Source organism: Triplophysa dalaica, chromosome 1, assembly GCF_015846415.1.
Source record: "Triplophysa dalaica isolate WHDGS20190420 chromosome 1, ASM1584641v1, whole genome shotgun sequence".
In the NCBI taxonomy this organism is placed as follows: Eukaryota; Metazoa; Chordata; class Actinopteri; order Cypriniformes; family Nemacheilidae; genus Triplophysa; species Triplophysa dalaica.
Genome location: NC_079542.1, coordinates 21886087 through 21905382, shown reverse-complemented (window position 1 = coordinate 21905382; position 19296 = coordinate 21886087). Strand labels below are relative to the sequence as shown.

General features: G+C 40.4%; 1 protein-coding gene across 2 annotated transcripts in view; it reads right to left on the bottom strand.

Annotated features, from left to right (window-relative positions):
• Window positions 1–15839, bottom strand: part of lmo1 (LIM domain only 1) — a 28122-nt gene extending 12283 nt beyond the window's left edge. Inside the window, exons 1-2 of one of the 2 annotated variants that reach the window (XM_056749291.1) lie at window positions 15099–15839; window positions 1986–2045 (exon numbers count right to left, since the gene is read on the bottom strand). In XM_056749291.1, the coding sequence (XP_056605269.1) occupies window positions 1986–2045; window positions 15099–15120 (82 nt within the window). In that variant the 5' untranslated portion in view covers window positions 15121–15839. The remainder of the gene's footprint in view (window positions 1–1985; window positions 2046–15098) is intronic. The other variant, XM_056749301.1, reaches the window with a different exon arrangement.
• Window positions 15840–19296: the final 3457 nt, after the last annotated feature.

Below are 19296 nucleotides of genomic sequence, written 5' to 3'. Positions count from 1 at the left end.
AGCACTAACAGGTCTGCCACAGCTGAAAGCGCAGGACAACAGCTCTTAAGACACTCTCTGTACACTGAGCTATTGATCTGTCTAATAGAACACAGAGCTAAACCGGCACTCTCCCTCTCTCTCTCTATACCTCTGCTTTCAAAACACATTTCTTTCAGAAAGCCGGTGTGATGCCCCCTTCAACGCCATCCCCCTTCCCCATCACCCCTCCCAAACATTTTCCCTCAATCGCCAGTGCAACGGCCTCGAACGGTCAAACCGTTAAAAGCCCCAGTCCTGGATAAGGATGGGCCCATCTGGACACATGACTTTTGATTCAAGCATTAGCCATTTCACCATCGTATCACAGTACGGAAAAAGCGCTAATGCATTATCTCTATAAATATCACACGCATCGAATCATTTACGATATTCAAAATAACTTGTATTTTAGATATCCACATCAAATCAATGCTTTTGATAATGCCTGCGCTTAGCTGATTGTTGGTGCATTTGTATGTCTGGTAAGAGTATGCTGATGGCCGGGTGCAGAGGTCACGGGCAGCAGCTCTTATTTGGTTGCAGCTTTAATGTCTGGTAATGGTTTCACTGTACATGACCAACAAATATACGCCAATGGGCATGAACTCCATTATCCAGTACACCACATGCAACTACCATTATATTAATGTTTTTGCATCCTCTACTAACCGGACTAAACTTCTTTCAAACCTCACTCGGATGCTGAAATACGGTGTATCGCATGCTCAATTTCTCTCCCAGTTATTGGATCAGGCGTTCCTTGATTCCAGCCCATCCATACATCTGTGGTAGTATAAATATAATATAATTTGCATTTCCTCTAATAAATGGGGTAAAAATGCGAGCGCGGTCAGGACAGACTGAAAGAGCGAGCGGGTGAAAGAACGAGGGCTTGTTAGTTACATTTACGATTTGAATGTAAATACGAGCTCTGGTGATATACAGTCTTATTTGTTCATCAGAACTGGAAAAAGAGGAAAGCTAATTGGTCTAGAAGTGAACTGATGGAATCCATCAATTAGAAACCCGCTTGCTCCTCCACCGCCCCCCTCGGGGCCCCAGTACAGGCGCCAATGTTCAGTATAAATGAAGGTAAAAAGCCTTAAATTGAAGCCACACTAGCTAAGGGCGGTCGTTTTCTACCTGCATTTCATGGCTTGTTAGAGGTGCACTCTGCAGGTATGCCAACAGTGCTCTCCTGTCAGCCTTCTACAGAACTAGAAACAGTCTTAATGAGGAGAGAGAGCTCGTCTGTGAGAAAAAGTGTGTCTGTGTTTGTGCTAGCGCGCACGTGTGTGTGAGTGTATGGGAGAGCGAGCTTGGGAATCAGGCTCCTTTAGTTCCCCAAGGGATGACACAAAAATCTTTAATTTGCCTTTTATGACAGCTAATTAGTTATTCTATTCAAAATCTTTGCTTTAAATAAGAGAACTAATTATACACAAAGGTCGCCCCCCACCTCAGGAGAACCACACATAATTGGTTTAGGCCACCCCCCACCACACACTTTCCACCCACCTTTTAACAACGCGTATGTTGTAGAAAAAGTTAGCCGTGGCGAGCTTAACCCTTTTTGTAGGTAACCACTCAAAACCATAAAAAGTAACCTCTGAGTTTTTCTCTTCTGTAATTACCTGAAATCAATTCAGACTCGATGACTGACACCATCGCATCACCACAGGCCTCCTAACCTAGATTTAACGCTCTCCGTGTCTCGGCAGCTAGAACAACCACGGGAATGAGCGCTGCGTTCTGTCTGAGTGAATCATCTCGTTTCTGCAGTCACTGAAAAAACGCTTGTTGTTTTCCCAAAAAGCCAGCTGAGATGTGCTTTTAAAAGGCCCTGTATAGCCTCAGCACATTTTAAATCTAAAACGACAGAGCGAAATGACTAAATGAAAGTACATAATGTTGGCTCTGACATCAGCAAACTGGTATTTTGGGGTTTATACAGAAGAGTGCACCTGTCATCATTCTTTGCACAGCCTGGAATCTTGGTTGTCGACCCTTCCCCCATTTCTGTCCTGCAGAACAAAAAAAGGAACATTATAAACGGAAGAAGCAAACTGAAGAGGCAGCTCCTACTTAATCCAATCCATTTAACAGATACAAGTGCTGCTGACCTTCCCGTGTCATTCCGTGTCACAAAAAATATCCTGCTATCCACCACTTGATTCATATCCGAACAGCAGGCGTGTTTTCCCTTAAGCGCCGGCGTTCGCCATGTCAAACATTTCTCTCAAACAAATAATAACGGGTTGGAAGAAAATCATTCGCTATTAATAATTGGTGTGCACCCTGTCATCGTCCTCTTTTCCGCCCATCCAACCCTTTAAAGACCTTATCTCGGTCGAATATGTACAGATAGGTTTTTGCATTTGAAACTGTCAGACCATGTACTTTCCATTATAAAGATAGGATCCGGATCTATGGCCTTCATTTCAAGTTCCATTTTCGTAGATATCAAAAAGTCAAATCAATGTGGTACCCTTTTGATGTATTTAAGGTTTAGAGCAAAGGGAAAAAAGTCAAGGAATCATTTTAAAGCATTACGCCGGCAATTATTTCATCTTCATGGTAGACCAGTAAATCTTTGGGAAAAAGGAGGAATATAAAATGAGGTCTTTGTGTTTGAGGTTTGATGCCTCTGTTGCATCGTCTTATGTTGCATCTGTAAATGAAAACAGTGGAAACCAATGACCAATGTAATTACAGTAGATAGATCTGTTCCGTATGCTGAACACGTCGAAGAAGAGAGCCGTTGCTGCATTAGGTTTGAATTGAAGATCAGGAAGAGAGTCTAATTAGGTCGTGCACCAATATCTCTCTTCTAAAAGGCAGGATATAATACGCTCTCTTAACTTAGAAAGCCACATCATCCAATTTAGACACACAGCTAATTACGATATCTATGGATTTCAGACAAAAGCCACACTACTAAAGCATCAACATGGTTTTGTACTTTATAAGTGTCTGCATATGGATCACACAATGCCCTTAAATGAACCTCGACGGCCTAAACTGTGTTCATGACCTCAAAACATCTAAAAAGGGACCAATTTAGAAGGACAAAGTGCTGGGACTTGGGCTACAGATGTATGAGGGATTACAGGCAGTCATCTGTCGCAAAGCTGTTGGCATGATTTTTCATGTATGACAGACTTCGGTTATGACAGCAGCAATGTATGCATGGAGAGGAAGGGTTGTCCAAAATATTAAACACCAGCAGTGGATGAACAAAAAGAAAAAGAAAACAGAGTTCGCACTAAACTTTTTTTAGTTGAACAGATGCAACACAATATCTTTCATTCAGGAAATAACAGCAAGAAGTTTGACATGCAGAGCTAAAAAATACAGAGTATATAAAAAAAGAGAAAAGATGGAGTAATATGCAATAATGTGTGCAGCTGTTTGTACAGAAATTGGTTTATTACTTTACAACCAACAGACCTGCTTTTAGAATCAGGGGCCAGTTGCATAAACTTAGCCGCCAAGTTAAGACTGCGTCCTTAAGACTAATCAGTCTTCCTTTTCACATTTCAGTTAGACCAATCTACCTTTTTATGTAACTGACTTTAAGAAGTTATGACTAGTCTTGAGGAACAAAATTAGATTACTAACTTCAAAGACTTGTCTAAGCAGTTTAAGCAACCGGACCCAGGTTTACAAGTAATAAAGATATGCAGTGTAAGATTAGAGATGCTCATTGGTATATATGTAGCATTTAGAGGTTGGTGATGAGTGTACTGTGGTTGAGACATATTGGACTAGAAGGCCACAGTGTGACAAATGAAAGCGGATCAAGCCAGGTTGTGGTCTTTGATTGAACTCAACCATTTGCCAAAAGGGAGTCTTGATGGTGACATGGATGGGAGAGAGGTCTGTGTTGATATTAAATGCATCTCTACGAGGCATGTGATGAAGATGATCTCTGCGTACCTGCACCTTATAGTGGACAGATGCCGTTCTAAATTATACATTTTCTTGTTGAATGGAAAACATGAATGGGAGATACAGCACTTTAAGATAATTGCAATTTCATTCCTAACTGATGCTGTCAGCTATGCTATTTATGCTAATTATTGGCAGTAAGAAATATTTTCTGAAGATTGTCAGTTTTACTTGGTGTGTTCGGGCATTTTGTGAAAGCACCAGTACATAAATCTATAAGATCAAAATGATTACATCCATTGAATTATGAAGCAGTTGTATTTTTAATTTCAAAAGAAAATCACGTTCTTAATTAAAAGCAGAATCAAATCTTTCAAGTCATAGTTCAACAAAAAATGAAAATTCTGTCAAAATATCATTCCACTCTCTTGTCAATCTTTCTGGGGATAGTCTTGTATGACTTTCTTATGCAGAACACAAGAGGATATTTTGAAGAATGTTGGTAACCAAACAATGACAATAGAAGGAAATGTGTACCAGCTTTGTTTGGTCAAGAATACTTTTTTAAATAAGTTATTTATACAGGTCTGAATTGACAAGAGGGTGAGTAAACCATTTTCATTTTTCGGTAAAGTCTCCGTTTAAATTAATTTACATAAAAGATTTGGTTGTCATAGTTCAAGACAAGCACGAAAATGTGCAGAATTACAAACAACTGTACTGAACTTTATAATAAATGAATGCTTTGTGTTAGCTGTAACTGCGCATGCAGGGGCCAGTGTGTGTGTGTTACTCTCAGTGTGTGTAAATGCTGCGACCATGGCAATCTCCAGTAGAATTTGTCAGCCGGCCGCTATGGAGGTTAATGGGGAGCTGGAGCAGATGTCCTGCTATTGTCTGCATGAATCAGTTTCTTTCAATCAGTACACATCATTACTGTAATTGAGCCAGTATACACCCATTCTCCTTCACTGCCAAGCCAAAACGCATCTGGTAATAATGTCAGGTGGAATACGCCAGCTGAAACGCATGCGATGAATAAAGAAAAAGGTTGATCCTAGTTGATAAGCCCCGACCAGAACAGTCTGAAACATATTGATTTGTGTGGTTGGCAGACGTCATGCATCTTAATTCAAGTAAATTCAGAGAGGTACGTCATCCTTCTGTTTTCTGTACCGTATTAAACAAGAATATTTGCTTTTGCTTGCTTTGGCTGATACAATGAACACAGCCCCAGCGTTAAAACCGTTAAATTGAAGAACATTTTTATAGTCAGAGATCAGGGTCGGCACGGCTGGTTTAGTTGAAATGAGGGTGCCATTCATCAATGCGATGCAACTTTAGCAGTCTGCTACCGCTAATAAGCCCCGGTGAAATGCAGCATCGCTGCTCCCTCGCGGTGACCCTGGCACTGCCCAGGATAAGGGAGGGTTTTGTCTGCAGGAATAATTGCTCTTTTCACATGTTACAAGTGCCCTGACCCCTGCGGTCGGCAGCCATTTTCCCGAGCATAATTACTTCTGATCTGGCCCAAATGAGGCGGCCGCATTAGGCCTGCAATAACACTGGGTCGGCTTCAAGCGTGGGGAGTGTGGGTAGAGTGAGGCCTGGAAACGGGGTTTCTTTACACGTCAGAGATGCATTTCTTACACTTGCAGTAACCACCAAGGCTAAAGGTTTGGCTAACAGATACGATTCCAATTAATGGATAACTTCATTAGCGTGCTCGTGTGCACTATTTATTTTTGCACTACGCTTTTCTTTCTCCTGTTAGTTTTGATTTATTCACATGGGATTAATTATAAGAAATGTATCAGAGAGATATGCAACGACTATCTAATTATATTCATTACTGCTTATTTTGGAGATGTGCGAAAACTGGCAGTGTTACTGCAAGAGGTAACCTGTTCCAACACTTTGGCGCTTTCTTGCTATCATGGTGAGAAAACAGGTCTGGAAGTTAAAGCTGTCGACAGACCGGCTTGTGAGAATGTAGGGGGAAAAAGCTTGCGTAATGCGAGGGTTAGAAACTCAAGTTTCACAGAAGATCAGCGGGGCAATCAGTCGCTTGATAGAGAAAGAATAGGGAGGCGTGTGACCTCACGTCCAGCCAATCAGCCATCTGGAAGTTGCTCTCTATGGTAGGCCCAGAGTGAACGTTTGTTTTAGGTCTTGATTTTAGACAGACTTTTAAGACCGCCTTCAACTCTCCCATTTACTCCACCAGAAGGCACGAAGCGTCAATATCTCCCGCTGATGAATGACTCTTCATATATATGAACTCAATTCATTTTTCCCTCTCTCCCACAGATTGCATTTGCATCTGAATAAAGGAATAAATCCATCTATTCTGCCTCCAGATCTTTTCAGAAAAAAGGGGGACAATCTTATCTGCTACTTCATGACTCCTGGCAAGAATGTAACCATTAGCACTGTCAGAGCTTCTTTCCGCCGTCCGTCGTACAATGATGCCCCAACACTTTTGCGCTCTCATTAAAAATGCATTTGGCTGGGCATAAATGTAGGCCTCCTAAAGTTTGTGTCACTCCCAAGGTTAGGAAGTGATGTATGAAATGCCCCTCTCCCCAGCAATTACGGCACATTTAGTGTTTCAAAGGATATGCCAGGAGACAGGTGTGCCATTCAGAGCCATGCTGCAGTGTTGGAAATGGAGGAAACGGCACGCAGCACAACTCCATTTGGGCTCCGTTTAAAGCTGAATAATACAAATCCACCACAGGGGGTATTTGTTTGGTGTGTGAGGCCTCTGTGTCATTCGAAACACTCTCTCGGATGCCCGTCTCCTTATGGGGTAAATAATGAAGCGGGCTTTGGATTGCAATAGCTACATTTTGTCCTCGAAGGCTTTCCGGCCCAGTAAAGTAGATTGGGGGCCATTGTTTACTGTACAAGACTGTCAAGTGGACATTATAATGGTTAAGTTTTAAAAAGTTGTAAAGCAATTCCCATGTTACAGTTGCCCATGGGTCATCGTCCCCCATGTGGATTATGTGAATTAGGATTTAGTTCAGTGTGATAAAATAACAAAACCTTGAATTTGGTACAATATAACGATTACAATTTTTATTGTTTGTGTGTTGTATAATAATGTAATATAATACTATATAATAAAATAAATATAATATAATTAAATAGATGGAACTACATCTGATATATCTTCACTGTCTTTCCAAAACCTTGTATGTCCACATTTTGTGATAAATCATTATTATTTTTATTAATAAAAAGTGCTTGACAACTTTAAATACACAGTATTTATTCATTTAAAAGATTTTCCATTTTCTAAAAATGTGGGAATTTGAAGAAACAAGGTTTAGGAAGGACAGCGGCGATATTATATTCAGGATTATATTTGAAAAACATAAAATTAATTTTTACACACACACACACATATACATCTATGTATATATATATATTCCCTTCAAATTAGGGATGCAACAATACAGCTCACCCACGGTTCAATACGGACCACGGTTTTCGGTTCGGTTCTGATGGCTTCGGCACATTAAATGTTTTTTGATTGTTTTATGCTTATGTGACAGGAACAGTAAAAACTTAAAAAAAATATTTTACTGAAATTCCCTTTATTTTACTTGACTTTTATTATCTTTAAGCAAAAAACAACTTGTACAAATTACTTGTGTATTTAATAAATTTAAAGATTTACACTGGCAGCTCACAGCAGTTTTTGGTTTACGGTTCATCAACACGCCAGTAAAATAAGCTTCTTGAAGAGGTTTTGTGCATCAGAGTAATTAAAATGACGTAATGCAAAAACTTGCGATTGCTGTAATCCAAGTAAACGTGCGCTCAACGGTAAAGGCCAAATATAATATATTAAAAAGTTGCATCACTGCCATTGCAATAAATTGGAAGAAATGCAATGCTAAATAGCTGCTTGGAGGCGCTCTTGCTAAGACGTTAATAGCCGTCCGAAAGGCCGCCGAGTGCCATAACTTTCGTTAAACGGACTTTGGCATGGTGCTAGTAGAGACGCTCTTGCTGCATGTGCTGAGAGCAACGCAAACATGCTGCTTTCGTATGCAGTGTAAAAATACATTCTTGAAGTTCCAAATTTGGACATTATAACTACAGTACAACGGCCATACAATAAAGCCAGCTCGTGTCTGTTCGTCAGCATAATACTTGACAACAGCACATTGCTTCTCGTGTTGCAGGCGCAGTTTCGCCTCACCGCCCGATCACCACTCGCTATTAGATATTGGGGATGCGTTTATCTATGCCAGCATACAGACAAACACGGTAAGAGCCGGTTCACAGTGCAAGTACGTGCACGGAAAAACAAAAAAACGCGAAACGGAAAACCGCAATTCACTTGGACGTATTAGACTGTAGGGGTCGTACCGAACGGTTCAATATTATATTGAGTATTGTGGCATCCCTAATTCAAATCCTAAATAAAAAAAATAAATAAACTAGAAAACGTGTTTTCATTTAGGGATAGAATCAGGTTGGGGCTAGTCTTTATTCAACTTTATATTAAAATTAAGTGAATTATATGGATTACCAAGTAAATTGTTATCTAAATAAATATGTATTTGAAACAAACACTTCTTTGCAGCGTTATGATTGAATGGCAAGACCATCCAGGGTTATTGACGTTGCTGGAGAACTCAAGAGTTAAATGGAATGGCCACTCCATTATAAGCTTAGAGCGTGCACGGGAGACTGCGTGTCAAGAAAGGGTAAAAATCGGCATATACAGACTTTGGACTGGAGACAGCATTATTCGGCCTGCGCTCAATTTCCAATTTCAATTAAATCAGAGCAAAGTGGCCGAGCGCCTGGACCACAGCTGCCATTCTAATGGATCAGAAGCCTCACACCAAGCATTGATTAAATCAACCTCTCCGATACTGTGTCCTTCCCCTTTAAGGAACAATACAAACTAACCGGTGAACACTGTCTTTAATTAGCAATTCAAGATTTGATTTATCGAAGGTCAGCCAATGAGTTGTGGAAGTTAAAATCTCATTAAGTGGACAGAGTTTCCGTTTGCCGGCATCCCTCCAGTACTGTCTTTAACAGCGTCTTCCCTTAAATATGTTGTGGCTTTTTTATTAAAAAAGGAATAGATTTTAATATCCATGTAATATTTGGATGGAATGTGTTTACACAGGCTATATTGGATTTCTCTCTCCCAACTATTTTCTTAAGCGGTTTACATGAGGATTGTTATTACCGGTTTATGGTGTATATATATGGAAAGTTTATTGAGCTGGGGAGAGTTTTCATTAAGTTTTCCCAATAGAAAAAAAACCTCTAGCCTTAGATGTTGTGTATATTTATAACCCTGTCATAGTCAGCATTACAGATATTGATGAATAGAATCCCTACACATTTAAAAAGCAAAAGTATAAGATATTATGATCACAATAACAAATGGTTCAGTTTCTTCTTAAACCACATTAATACCAGCATGCTTTAATGGTGCAATAAAAAAAAAGATATGAGTAGGTATAAATCTGAAATTGGTCAACACCTTTTCAGGTGAATTTCTTTCCAATTCCAGAACACCAGGTTTATCCACGATTTCATATTTACATTTGGGAATGGGGTGTGGTTTGTATCGCTGTGTATACAGTCTCCAGCAATGTTAAAACGCTATTTCGACTGCACTCAAGCAGTGACAAATCTTAAGCCCAGTATCAAATCATTTAACATCTTTAACAGCTTCTCTGCCAAAAAACCTCAGGAACCTCAATGACAATGTTGCTGCATACACCGACAGTATACACATCCAATAAACCTACATTATAAATATGTTACGCAAACAAGCAAATCTACTGGACATCATTATAAACACACGTTCACGCATGTGGTACAAGTACAAACACAGGTGCGCATACAACCGAACATGCTTTAGCACCTAAAAATGTAAACAACCGCAAAAACACACCATTACGAATGCGCAGCTGTTATCTGCGCGAGCCTGCAGTCCTTCAGTAAACACACTCTCCAGAATATGTATCAAGGGAGCATTTCAGGAGGGATTAAAAAAGGCCTTTCAACTAATAGGCCTAATGGAAGATCAATGTATAACAAGATGGAAACTCGCACGCATAAACAGACCCCGTTACAATTATGCCACAAGATTCAATTTCAACATTAATCATTCATAACTGCATAACGCTTGCTTATAAACATTCTAAACACAACAAAACATTTCCTTTGTGCCTCTAAATACCTTTCACGGCTCATTTCTGGCATCTCTTCGTTGTTCCGTGTTGGAGTCTAGTGATATGTATGCGACGAAGACAGCGCGATGAGGTGTGCGGAGATCACTCGCGACTTTAAAAAAAAAAATGCAACACTAATGATCGTCTATGATACCCCAAGCTGCACTTTCTAACTTCATTAGAGCCAAATGCGGATATCAGTGTAGGTATCATTAGGAAAGCTTTTATCAAGTTACAGAATGTGATAAGGTTAATGAGGAGTTTATAAAAGTATCTCTGGCGGATGGAAGGAGCTGGCAGGGAGGACGAGACCTTAAGCAAAGTATGCTAGTCATTTATTTCATTACCACGGCCACCTGTACCTTCTTTTAAAGGCTGGATCTTTTAAAACAGGAAGGTCATGCCGAAAAGGTAACATTCAAAAGAGCAGAAGCACATCTTGGTTGGGAAATTGCGTGGACGTGTAGAGCTGCAGGTCATCTTTAGCTAGCGCTATAGGTCGCGGTGTATGCTAAAGAAACGTTTCTGAAGCTGTACAGGAAAACCAGCTTAAAGATGAAGGGGGAAAAAAATAAACACATAAATAAATAGAGGAATGGAAAAGGGACTGATGAAATAGAGCCAAGTGTGACGACCTCCTGCAAGAGAAGCTGAGTGTGTGTGGGCGTATGTGTGTTAGCGAAAGAGAAAGCGATCGCGCACAAATGCAATAGACGGAGCAACTCATCCTTGCAGCGAGATGTGCTAGCGAGTGGTGTCGCGACAAGGTGACACGAGGGAATAACATGTGGTCTAAAGAGCAAAGGAAAGTAAATTAAAAACCACCTAGTGTAAAATCATCAATATGTAGCTGTATATCCTTCTTTCAAGAGAGAATATGTACTATTACATGGAGCATGTCCAGTGGGAGAAGCTGCTCTTGCAGAGAATTTCAGAGCTTAGCCCTTGTGTACCCACATTTTTCAAAAGTCAGACATTTGGTTGAGTGCCTTTCTTTCAGTTTAAGCCAAGCTGATATTGCCTTGACAAGATTTTTTTCAGCGCAAATCGCATATACACAACATTTAAGATATTGTTTTCTGCACCTCTCTCTCTTTCTCACATTTGTTTGTTCCCTGAACGCCGTACCTGTCTGCATTCGTCTCAGGACTCAAGGTGAAAGATAAGGTTGCTCCGAGACATTTTAAAAGGTAGCCTAAAAATGACGATTCATCTCGCTGGCAGGATGTCTGAGGATGTTATAAAAGGTTTTCTGTGTTCCCAATGTCTCCTTGATGGACCGTACGTCCTTGGAGCTTTTAAAAAATCCCATGTTTATTGTAATTATAAAAAAAAAAAAAAAAAAAAAATCGCCAGAAAGTACAGCTTTACACAAGGCAATCGACAGAGGGTGAGGGATTTTTTTGCGGAAACATGCTGTTGTGACAGACCATATGGATGCAATGTGAGCCTTACCCATCTCCCTTGATGTTTGACAGAGTGTTAAGACATTTAAAACGTGCGGTGTGGCGTTCGTCTGATGTGCGGGCTGCGAATTTAATAAAAGTACTCCAGCATTACTCAGGAAGGGGAAGCTATTGAGCCGGTGAGCTGTTCTGATGAGTGCACCCATCTGCATTAGGGACAGGTGCATACTTTCATCCCCATCAAACCCCTGACTCTCACGCTCTCTAAAGCCTTCGTCTTTCTTCTGCCCCCATTGAATTGCGGTAAAATGATGGCAAATGATATACATCTGCAGCCACTGATGTGAGAAAGCACAAGTTTGATAGTGATCTAGTGCCTTGGGATAGAAACAGAAATGGCTTTGGTGGATCGCGGGAGATCTGATGGAATCCGTCTCTTTTGCTTTACAAACACACACACACTCGAGCATGGTCAAATTGTGTAGGGTAGGATTCCAAATGTTAATACATTTTTTAATATGTTCAATCTTTTTCATCTGCAGAATATATATGACCATCATACAAAGGCACTGCATTCAAACCATCATCAGAATACAGCAAGCCAATTTAGGACCACACATCGATGACAGATCTCTCTGTTGAGGACACATCAGTTGCAGATATATTGAACTGTAATTGCATCAGGAGGAAATGTTTATAAAGTAGGAATTTCTTCAGGCTGAAGCAATATAAGTGGCAGGAACACAAGCATTAGGCCCTGAATCCAGGCGCAATATTGCAAGAGACCCAGGGCTAGAGAAACATTGATGTAATTTCAATATTTGAAATTGGCAAGTTTAATTTAGAATAAGAACAAGCCAATAAGCTGAGAAAATAGCAAATACAAGAGAGAAAATTACCTTGCAGGAGGAAAAAAGCGAAAAGACTTAAGGAATGTATAAAAGTAATCTCCAAGTGGAAATTAGAAATCAACCCACAGAAAGGGGAATAACAGAAAAGAAATATTACTGTCCACTCTCTAAATCAATATAAAATTGCTACAAGACAAAATTACCATGGTAACTCAAGTAAAGAATGAAGCAATTCTTATTATTTCAAAATAAACCGATGCTTGGAGCCCCGAGTTTTATTACAGCAGCAGACAGATCAGGGGTCTAGTATTCATTTGAAACATTGCTTTTCAAATTCATGCTTTATAAATGGACAGATTTCATTGGACAGTGGGCATGCAGGGCTCGTAAATTGAACGGCTAAAGGTAACCAAGAATTTATCATCAGGTTGAAGAATAGGAGGTTGTTCTTTTCTTCTCAAGGTTCTAAGGGAGCCCAGCGGTGCGAATGATCAATCCTGAACAAGTCCACAATGAGGACCCAATTATTCTTACCGATGCACCGAGTTTTAAGTACATTGAAGGAAAAGAAAATGGCTGAATAGTTCATTTCCCCAGAGAGAATTAAAAGTCAACGGAGAGCTTTTTTATTTTAGGGTACAACTTGTAAAGATGTTGTGCTTTACCTTAACACATTCATCTCCTCCCCAAAGTCGTGATAAAAACTGAGAAGTATAGAACAAGTACTGTACCGCTCTGTGCCAAAGCGGCATTAAGGGACAACAGAGTGTTGTTTTTTGAAGGATAAAATACAGGGCAAGGACCGCCGATGATAAGACTTGCGATGCTGAGATGTAAAACGGGTTGATAATTTTAGAGATGCAGTCATCTTGTACAGTGTAACAGAAATATAACATCAAGAGCTTTAAAACAATTGCGTCCCTCCACTCACAATCTGCGCTTGGTACAACCCATTGTCTAATATGATGAGCAACAATATTTTCTTTCCTAAATATATTTTTTTAATTATTGACTTCTGATTTGTATCTTACACTGAGAATTTTCAGAAGGCAACAAGATAATTTCTACAATGCAGGACGTGATTTTGGGTCAGTCGTATCATTGATCTTCCTGTGAAACACTAAGTTCCATTATAATACACCTCTCATAAAAACTCACAACACACCAGCAAGTTGTTCACAAGTGCCGAGGGCCTATATGTGTTCACTTCTACAGAGGCGTATATAGGTGATGTGAGCAAACATGAGGGTTGTTTTTATGGAAATGGTGAGATTATGCTGTGAAGGCATTTATTTCAACTCGCACACACATGCACATACAGAACTATTAGGATATGGTACCTAACCTACGCTGATATATTTAGCTTTAGCTTTTTTTACCATTTAGACTTATCTGAACATTGGAAGCCTGTGCGTGTTAGCTAAAAGTGTGAGCGCCAGAGAAAAAAGCAGAAAGAGAGTGAGAGAGAACTGTTTCAAGCTGCCTCCCCATCCCTGCCAAAATGCCAGCGCAGTTGGTCGGCACCAGCAAGCAAAGGGTGAAGCTTTTAGGCAATGAGCAGCAGGTGATCTAAGCTTTTCTGTAAGTCCTAATGCTCCTAAAAGCCACTCTCCCTGCTTCTGTAATTGGGCATCAGTAGTTAATGTAGTATTGACTGCATTACATGCTCCTGTGCATCCTCTCCTACTAATGCCATTTGCATCACCTTGTACATTTACCATATTGCTTAGCCAATAGCTGTTAAAAGCAATCTGAATCATGAATCATATGGGGAACTTTTAGCAAGACAGACATCCAAAGGAGACAATTTACAGTCGAGTTAATCTGGGTACATTAGCGCAACATGGATTGAGCGAGACAGACCAATTTATGTTTCTACGGCAATCCCCTTATTGGTTTTTTAGATGGGTTAGTGAAAGGATGGTTTTCTCCGAGAGATATGAAATATCCATTTGCAAACATAAATACGGGACTGACACGCAAGCCATTACTTTAGAGGGGAAAAGGGCCCCTGGCTAAAACTAAATGTGAGTGGGATGACAATATTCTATAAAAGATGACAAGAAAGGCATTTTTAGGTCAAAGAAGCTGTATATGCATTTTTCTCTCAACGCGCTTGCAGGAAACATCAAAATGCAGAAATAAGGTTCAGAGTGGATATTTACGCCTTGCAGGTGTACGCATGAAGTTGTCAGCAGAACACACTTCAAGAAAAAAGTTTAGTTTCTGTATGAACCAGCATGCAGTGACGGAGTTTATATGCATAGGGAATTACAATCATATTGAACCGATTTCAAATATGTTATTATTGAATCCGCTCTCGTTTAGATCCATAACTAAGGTTCATATGCGCTCACCTGCTGCTGAAACATCCCCGTAACTTCACAGATGTAGACGCGCACTACCTGATACTGCGGTGACATTGGGTTTGGTTCGTTTATAAACATGTGTATTTAAATGCATTTAATAATGTGGTTAAACAGAAACGCCACATTCTGCACGTCTCGAAGTCACCAGGAGTAGCGTTCGCGCTCCCATCCTCACGAGCCCCGACCACCGAACGTGTCCGCTTGCTATGACAAATGTAGCCAGCTGCAAACAAACATTAACTGCTGCGTTTCGGTATATCCTCGTGTTCCTTTCTATCGTAACGTACAGATGAAGAAGCAACTCCGCGTTAATGTATTCACAATCACGGGTAGACTTACCCTCTTCCTTGTCTAACACCATCGTCCTGAGGAGAGAGGAGTCCGGCTCCAGGCGATCCGCTCTCGGCTCCAGCACACTTCTGCGCTCGCCGCTGGCTTCTCTGAGAAGAAACAATATAATAACCGGTCCGCCTTGCTGCCGCTCGCTTTAATTACGCAGGCTCGTCTGTCTGGTTTTCCGCGGTTCAGAGACGGAAAGCCATGAAGAGAAATAGATGCGCGTCTGGTATTCTGTTCAATTTATTCGCGGAGATTATAAACAGTACCGGGATGTCCCCCAGTCGCGTTCGGTTACGCGGCGCGAGTGTAACATCCACGGGCTAAACTGCTCTTACAATTACCGCTGGGTAAAACTGAGACGCCGCTGTTCGTTCCATGCGAAAATGAAAGAAGCCCCGAAAACGAGCAGACTAACTCAAATCTAATCGCCCCCGGTCTTTTAAACGGCCGATGCGAGGAAGCTATTCTCGGAGTAAAACGCGTTCCTCCCAGTTCTCATTTGCTCCGAAACTGTAACTATATTCAAGAAATCCAATTGTGAGGCTGACAACTACTAACAGCATGCTCGCACCGCCTTTCTCCCCCAATTTATGCGCTCCGCTCGCTCCTGCTACCGAATAAATGCGCGCACTTCCCAGAGAGGCACGGATTCCCCTGTTAATTAAATCAATTCATTATGCTCAGATCTGATTAGCAGCCCTTCCCCCCTCTTTGAATCAATTATTCAATACACAAACATAATTGCTTGTGCCAGAGGTGTCTAAGTATTAGCTTATTTAACTCCAAGGACACTAATTACCCCTAGGGCAAGGGAACTTTTCTCATTAATTCTGACAAAACACAAAAGCAGAGCTAAGGGAAAGTGTACGTACGTACGTGCGTGCGTGCGTGTGTGTGTGTCCCCGTGTGTGTGAGGGGTGTTTGTGTGGATTGCTCACAGGGGTACGTGTGTGCTTGTGTGATTGGTGTGTGTTATAACTGAAGAAAAAATGTTTCTTCACCGCTAAATGGTGCATTTTGTGACATTTTAGACAATTTTCACATCATGGTATACAGTGTGTCACATATTACGCTCATATTTAATTTTCATTATAGTATCTCCTCTGGATGTGCATGATCCTAAACAGCCAGACCCACTTTATCCGTATCCAGATAAACAGTCATTTTGAGAGCGTCAACACACCAGATGGGCCGCATTTTGATTAGTGCTGAGATAGGAGGCCACGTTTGGCCCTGGTAATATAATTGTTAGCTGTAACTTAACTGATAAAAGTGTTACCGTTTCATGGTGGGCAATTGGTGGGCTTTCACCTGCCCTGCGGAGGCCGAGATTAACCATTATAGGAGAAAAGCAGAGGTCTGTTTGTTAGCGAGAGATCCGCCATTTAATTTCTCCCTTTCTTTTGAGTCTTAATTGCCTCCCAAATCGGAGTTAAAGACAAAGGCTTATCACAGATGCTCTTGTCCCAAAAAAGCATTGTATACGTGAGATTCCTGTCAGGGTGGAAACGAAATGTGCCTGGTTTAATGTCTTTCTACCTTTGGATTTGGATATCCTTGAAGGTGATGAGTAGACATAAATTATGCAATTGTTATTTATATCTACTCATAAGACATAAGAGTGCATATATCTACCCTGCCCCCAGACATTCATTTGTAGATTAATTCAAACTATATATAGCAACAGGGAGAATGGGCCGTTCCTAAAATCCACTGTTTGAACCTGTGCTCTCTGGCTCTATAGCCTGACATGTCTGACTTTTCATTTCTGCAGGCTGATAGATGGATGACTTTTGACCACAAATGTATGTGTGCTGACCTCTTGCCGAAGTGAATGACACCCAATTAATCCAATCACAACAAACTGAGGGAACAAGAAAAGTGTGGTCTCGTGTTGTTCAACACTGGACATTTAAATAGAAACAACGAATAGACAACATTCTAAGTGTTTTTAAATAACATGTTCCTACAACATTTAAAAATAAATAATAAACAGACAGATTGGAAGCAAATAACATGTGACATGACACATGAGTTGTAAGGCTAAGTAGTTCATCATTAGAAAACACATCAGACTGTGTCATGTGACTGTTTTGGGTTCTTATTAAACCCTATAGGAATTATTCACAAATTACACAAAACCATTTCTGTATTGATGGTCAGTGATGGAGATATCTACTGCCACACTGATACAGGGTCAGTTGAGATTGGAAACCATCCTGGAGTGTGGGCTTTTTGTTGCAGAGTTAATTAAAATTCATTTCTGATTGGGAATTAAGCAGACCCATCTATTTACTGCTGGGACTCACATACAGCCAGTTCAAAAACACAGCACAGTAATTAACCCTGCCTAATCAGATAGCATAGAGCCGAGTTGGGTTCCCATTTATCCTGGGGCAAACAATCAGTGGATGCTGGAGTCAGAGAGAGGTTGAACACGCGCCTCTCCTATATTTCATAATGGTTAAGCTGATTATAAACCAATATCAGCCATGGTACTTTTTCTTACTGTGTTCACTGGAAAGTCCTGCTTGGAGGAAAGACTTGAAGAGGCCTGTTGTGATGATATCTGGATAAATGAGATAAACGATGCGCATGATAGATGGTACTGTTTTGTTCAAAATGAATTCAATACCAATTGAAAGTTATTCTCATTTTCTTAACTCTGGATGTTTACTTGAATCTGTTGTAGGTAAACATGAATATCATCATTTTAATTGGTTTTCCATGGCGTTTTAATACTTTTAGAGCATTCTGCTTGTTATTACAATTTTATTTTTGTAACCCACATTGTTAAAATGTAGTTTGAGCGCATTATTAATGTTATTGTATAATATTCCTAATGTTCTATAGGACTGTATCATATTTAAAGCAATGGGCAATAGTTGTTTGTTTACTCTTTTGACAGTTTATGTAGCCCCTCCTAGTGGCTGAAAAATGCATGTTCACATTTAAAGTGAACCGACAAGGCTTTTAGCTCTATTAAGATCATGTCGGTTAATCCCCCCAAAAACAGTCTGTGACCTTCCAGAGACTTGCCACTTAAATATTCTCCACTATGTCCGATTGCACAGAACCGTAATTTACAGAACACCTACTCTGTCCAAATGGGAGTAGTCAAAAAAAAGCTTAGGTGTCATTTGGGGGGCAAATATCCTCTTCCCAAACATTTAATCCAACTTTAATCCCAGTCATTAAGAATTAGACATTCAGAGCTGTCCGGTCGTGCCTCTAAATTACAATCAAACGGTTACCAATTACACAAATTATTGATGGTAGATTCTCTTTTCAACTGCAAATTAAGGCTATTAAGAAAGGCTCCTTTTTAATGCAAAAGTGACTAATTAAGCAACGGATGGGAAATCTGCAGCCCAGATATCAAAAAAAGTGCTCGGGCGCACATTGCAGAAACACAAGGGAACCAATTAGTTTAATTATCAAAACAGCTAATTAAAATTGCACAGTTCCTAATTAGTTCTTTGCTTTTGCCTCTAATTGACAGTATGGAGATAAATGGGCTTCCGATGAAAAAAGAAAGAGCAAGAGAGGGAGAGAAGAAGGGGAGAGAAGAAAAACAGGAGAAACTTCTGCAGAATATTTATGCTGACTTTATCTCCATCTGTGTGGCAGCCCTTGAAAGTGGAAAATTAATGACCTTAATTCCCAAACTGTTTTCCCTCTAATGGCACTCCCTTCCATGCTCCCAGTACGCTCTCCTTTGTACGAGGACTATGCCACCCTGCCAACTATTCGAAAGGGGAATAGGGAGGACTTGGGACTCTCCTCCTTATGTGACAGCTCCCACCGAACAATAGGGAGAGATGAAAGACCGGAGCAGATGTAACCACTGGGAGCATTGCATCATGGGACTGCAACGTTGTTGCACTTTTTTAAAGGGCTTCTGTCATCTTTCCGAGTGCTAATTTGTCCCATAAAAAAGAGAACTCTGTTGGGACACAGATAAAAGATGTTTGATGGAGAAAAATGTGCTTTAAAAAATCGAGTTGAATGCCACATTGAATATCCAAATGCCAGAAGAATAATTGCTCTGAGATCTTTATTTATTTTCACTTTTTAGATAAATTTTCCAATGGAGTTACCCATATGAGCGATATTGTGTTCCAATGCAGACAGCGAGCCGTTATCTTACTGTATTAGTTCTTATTTTTGATTGCCTGTAAGACCAGTCCTTTTATAT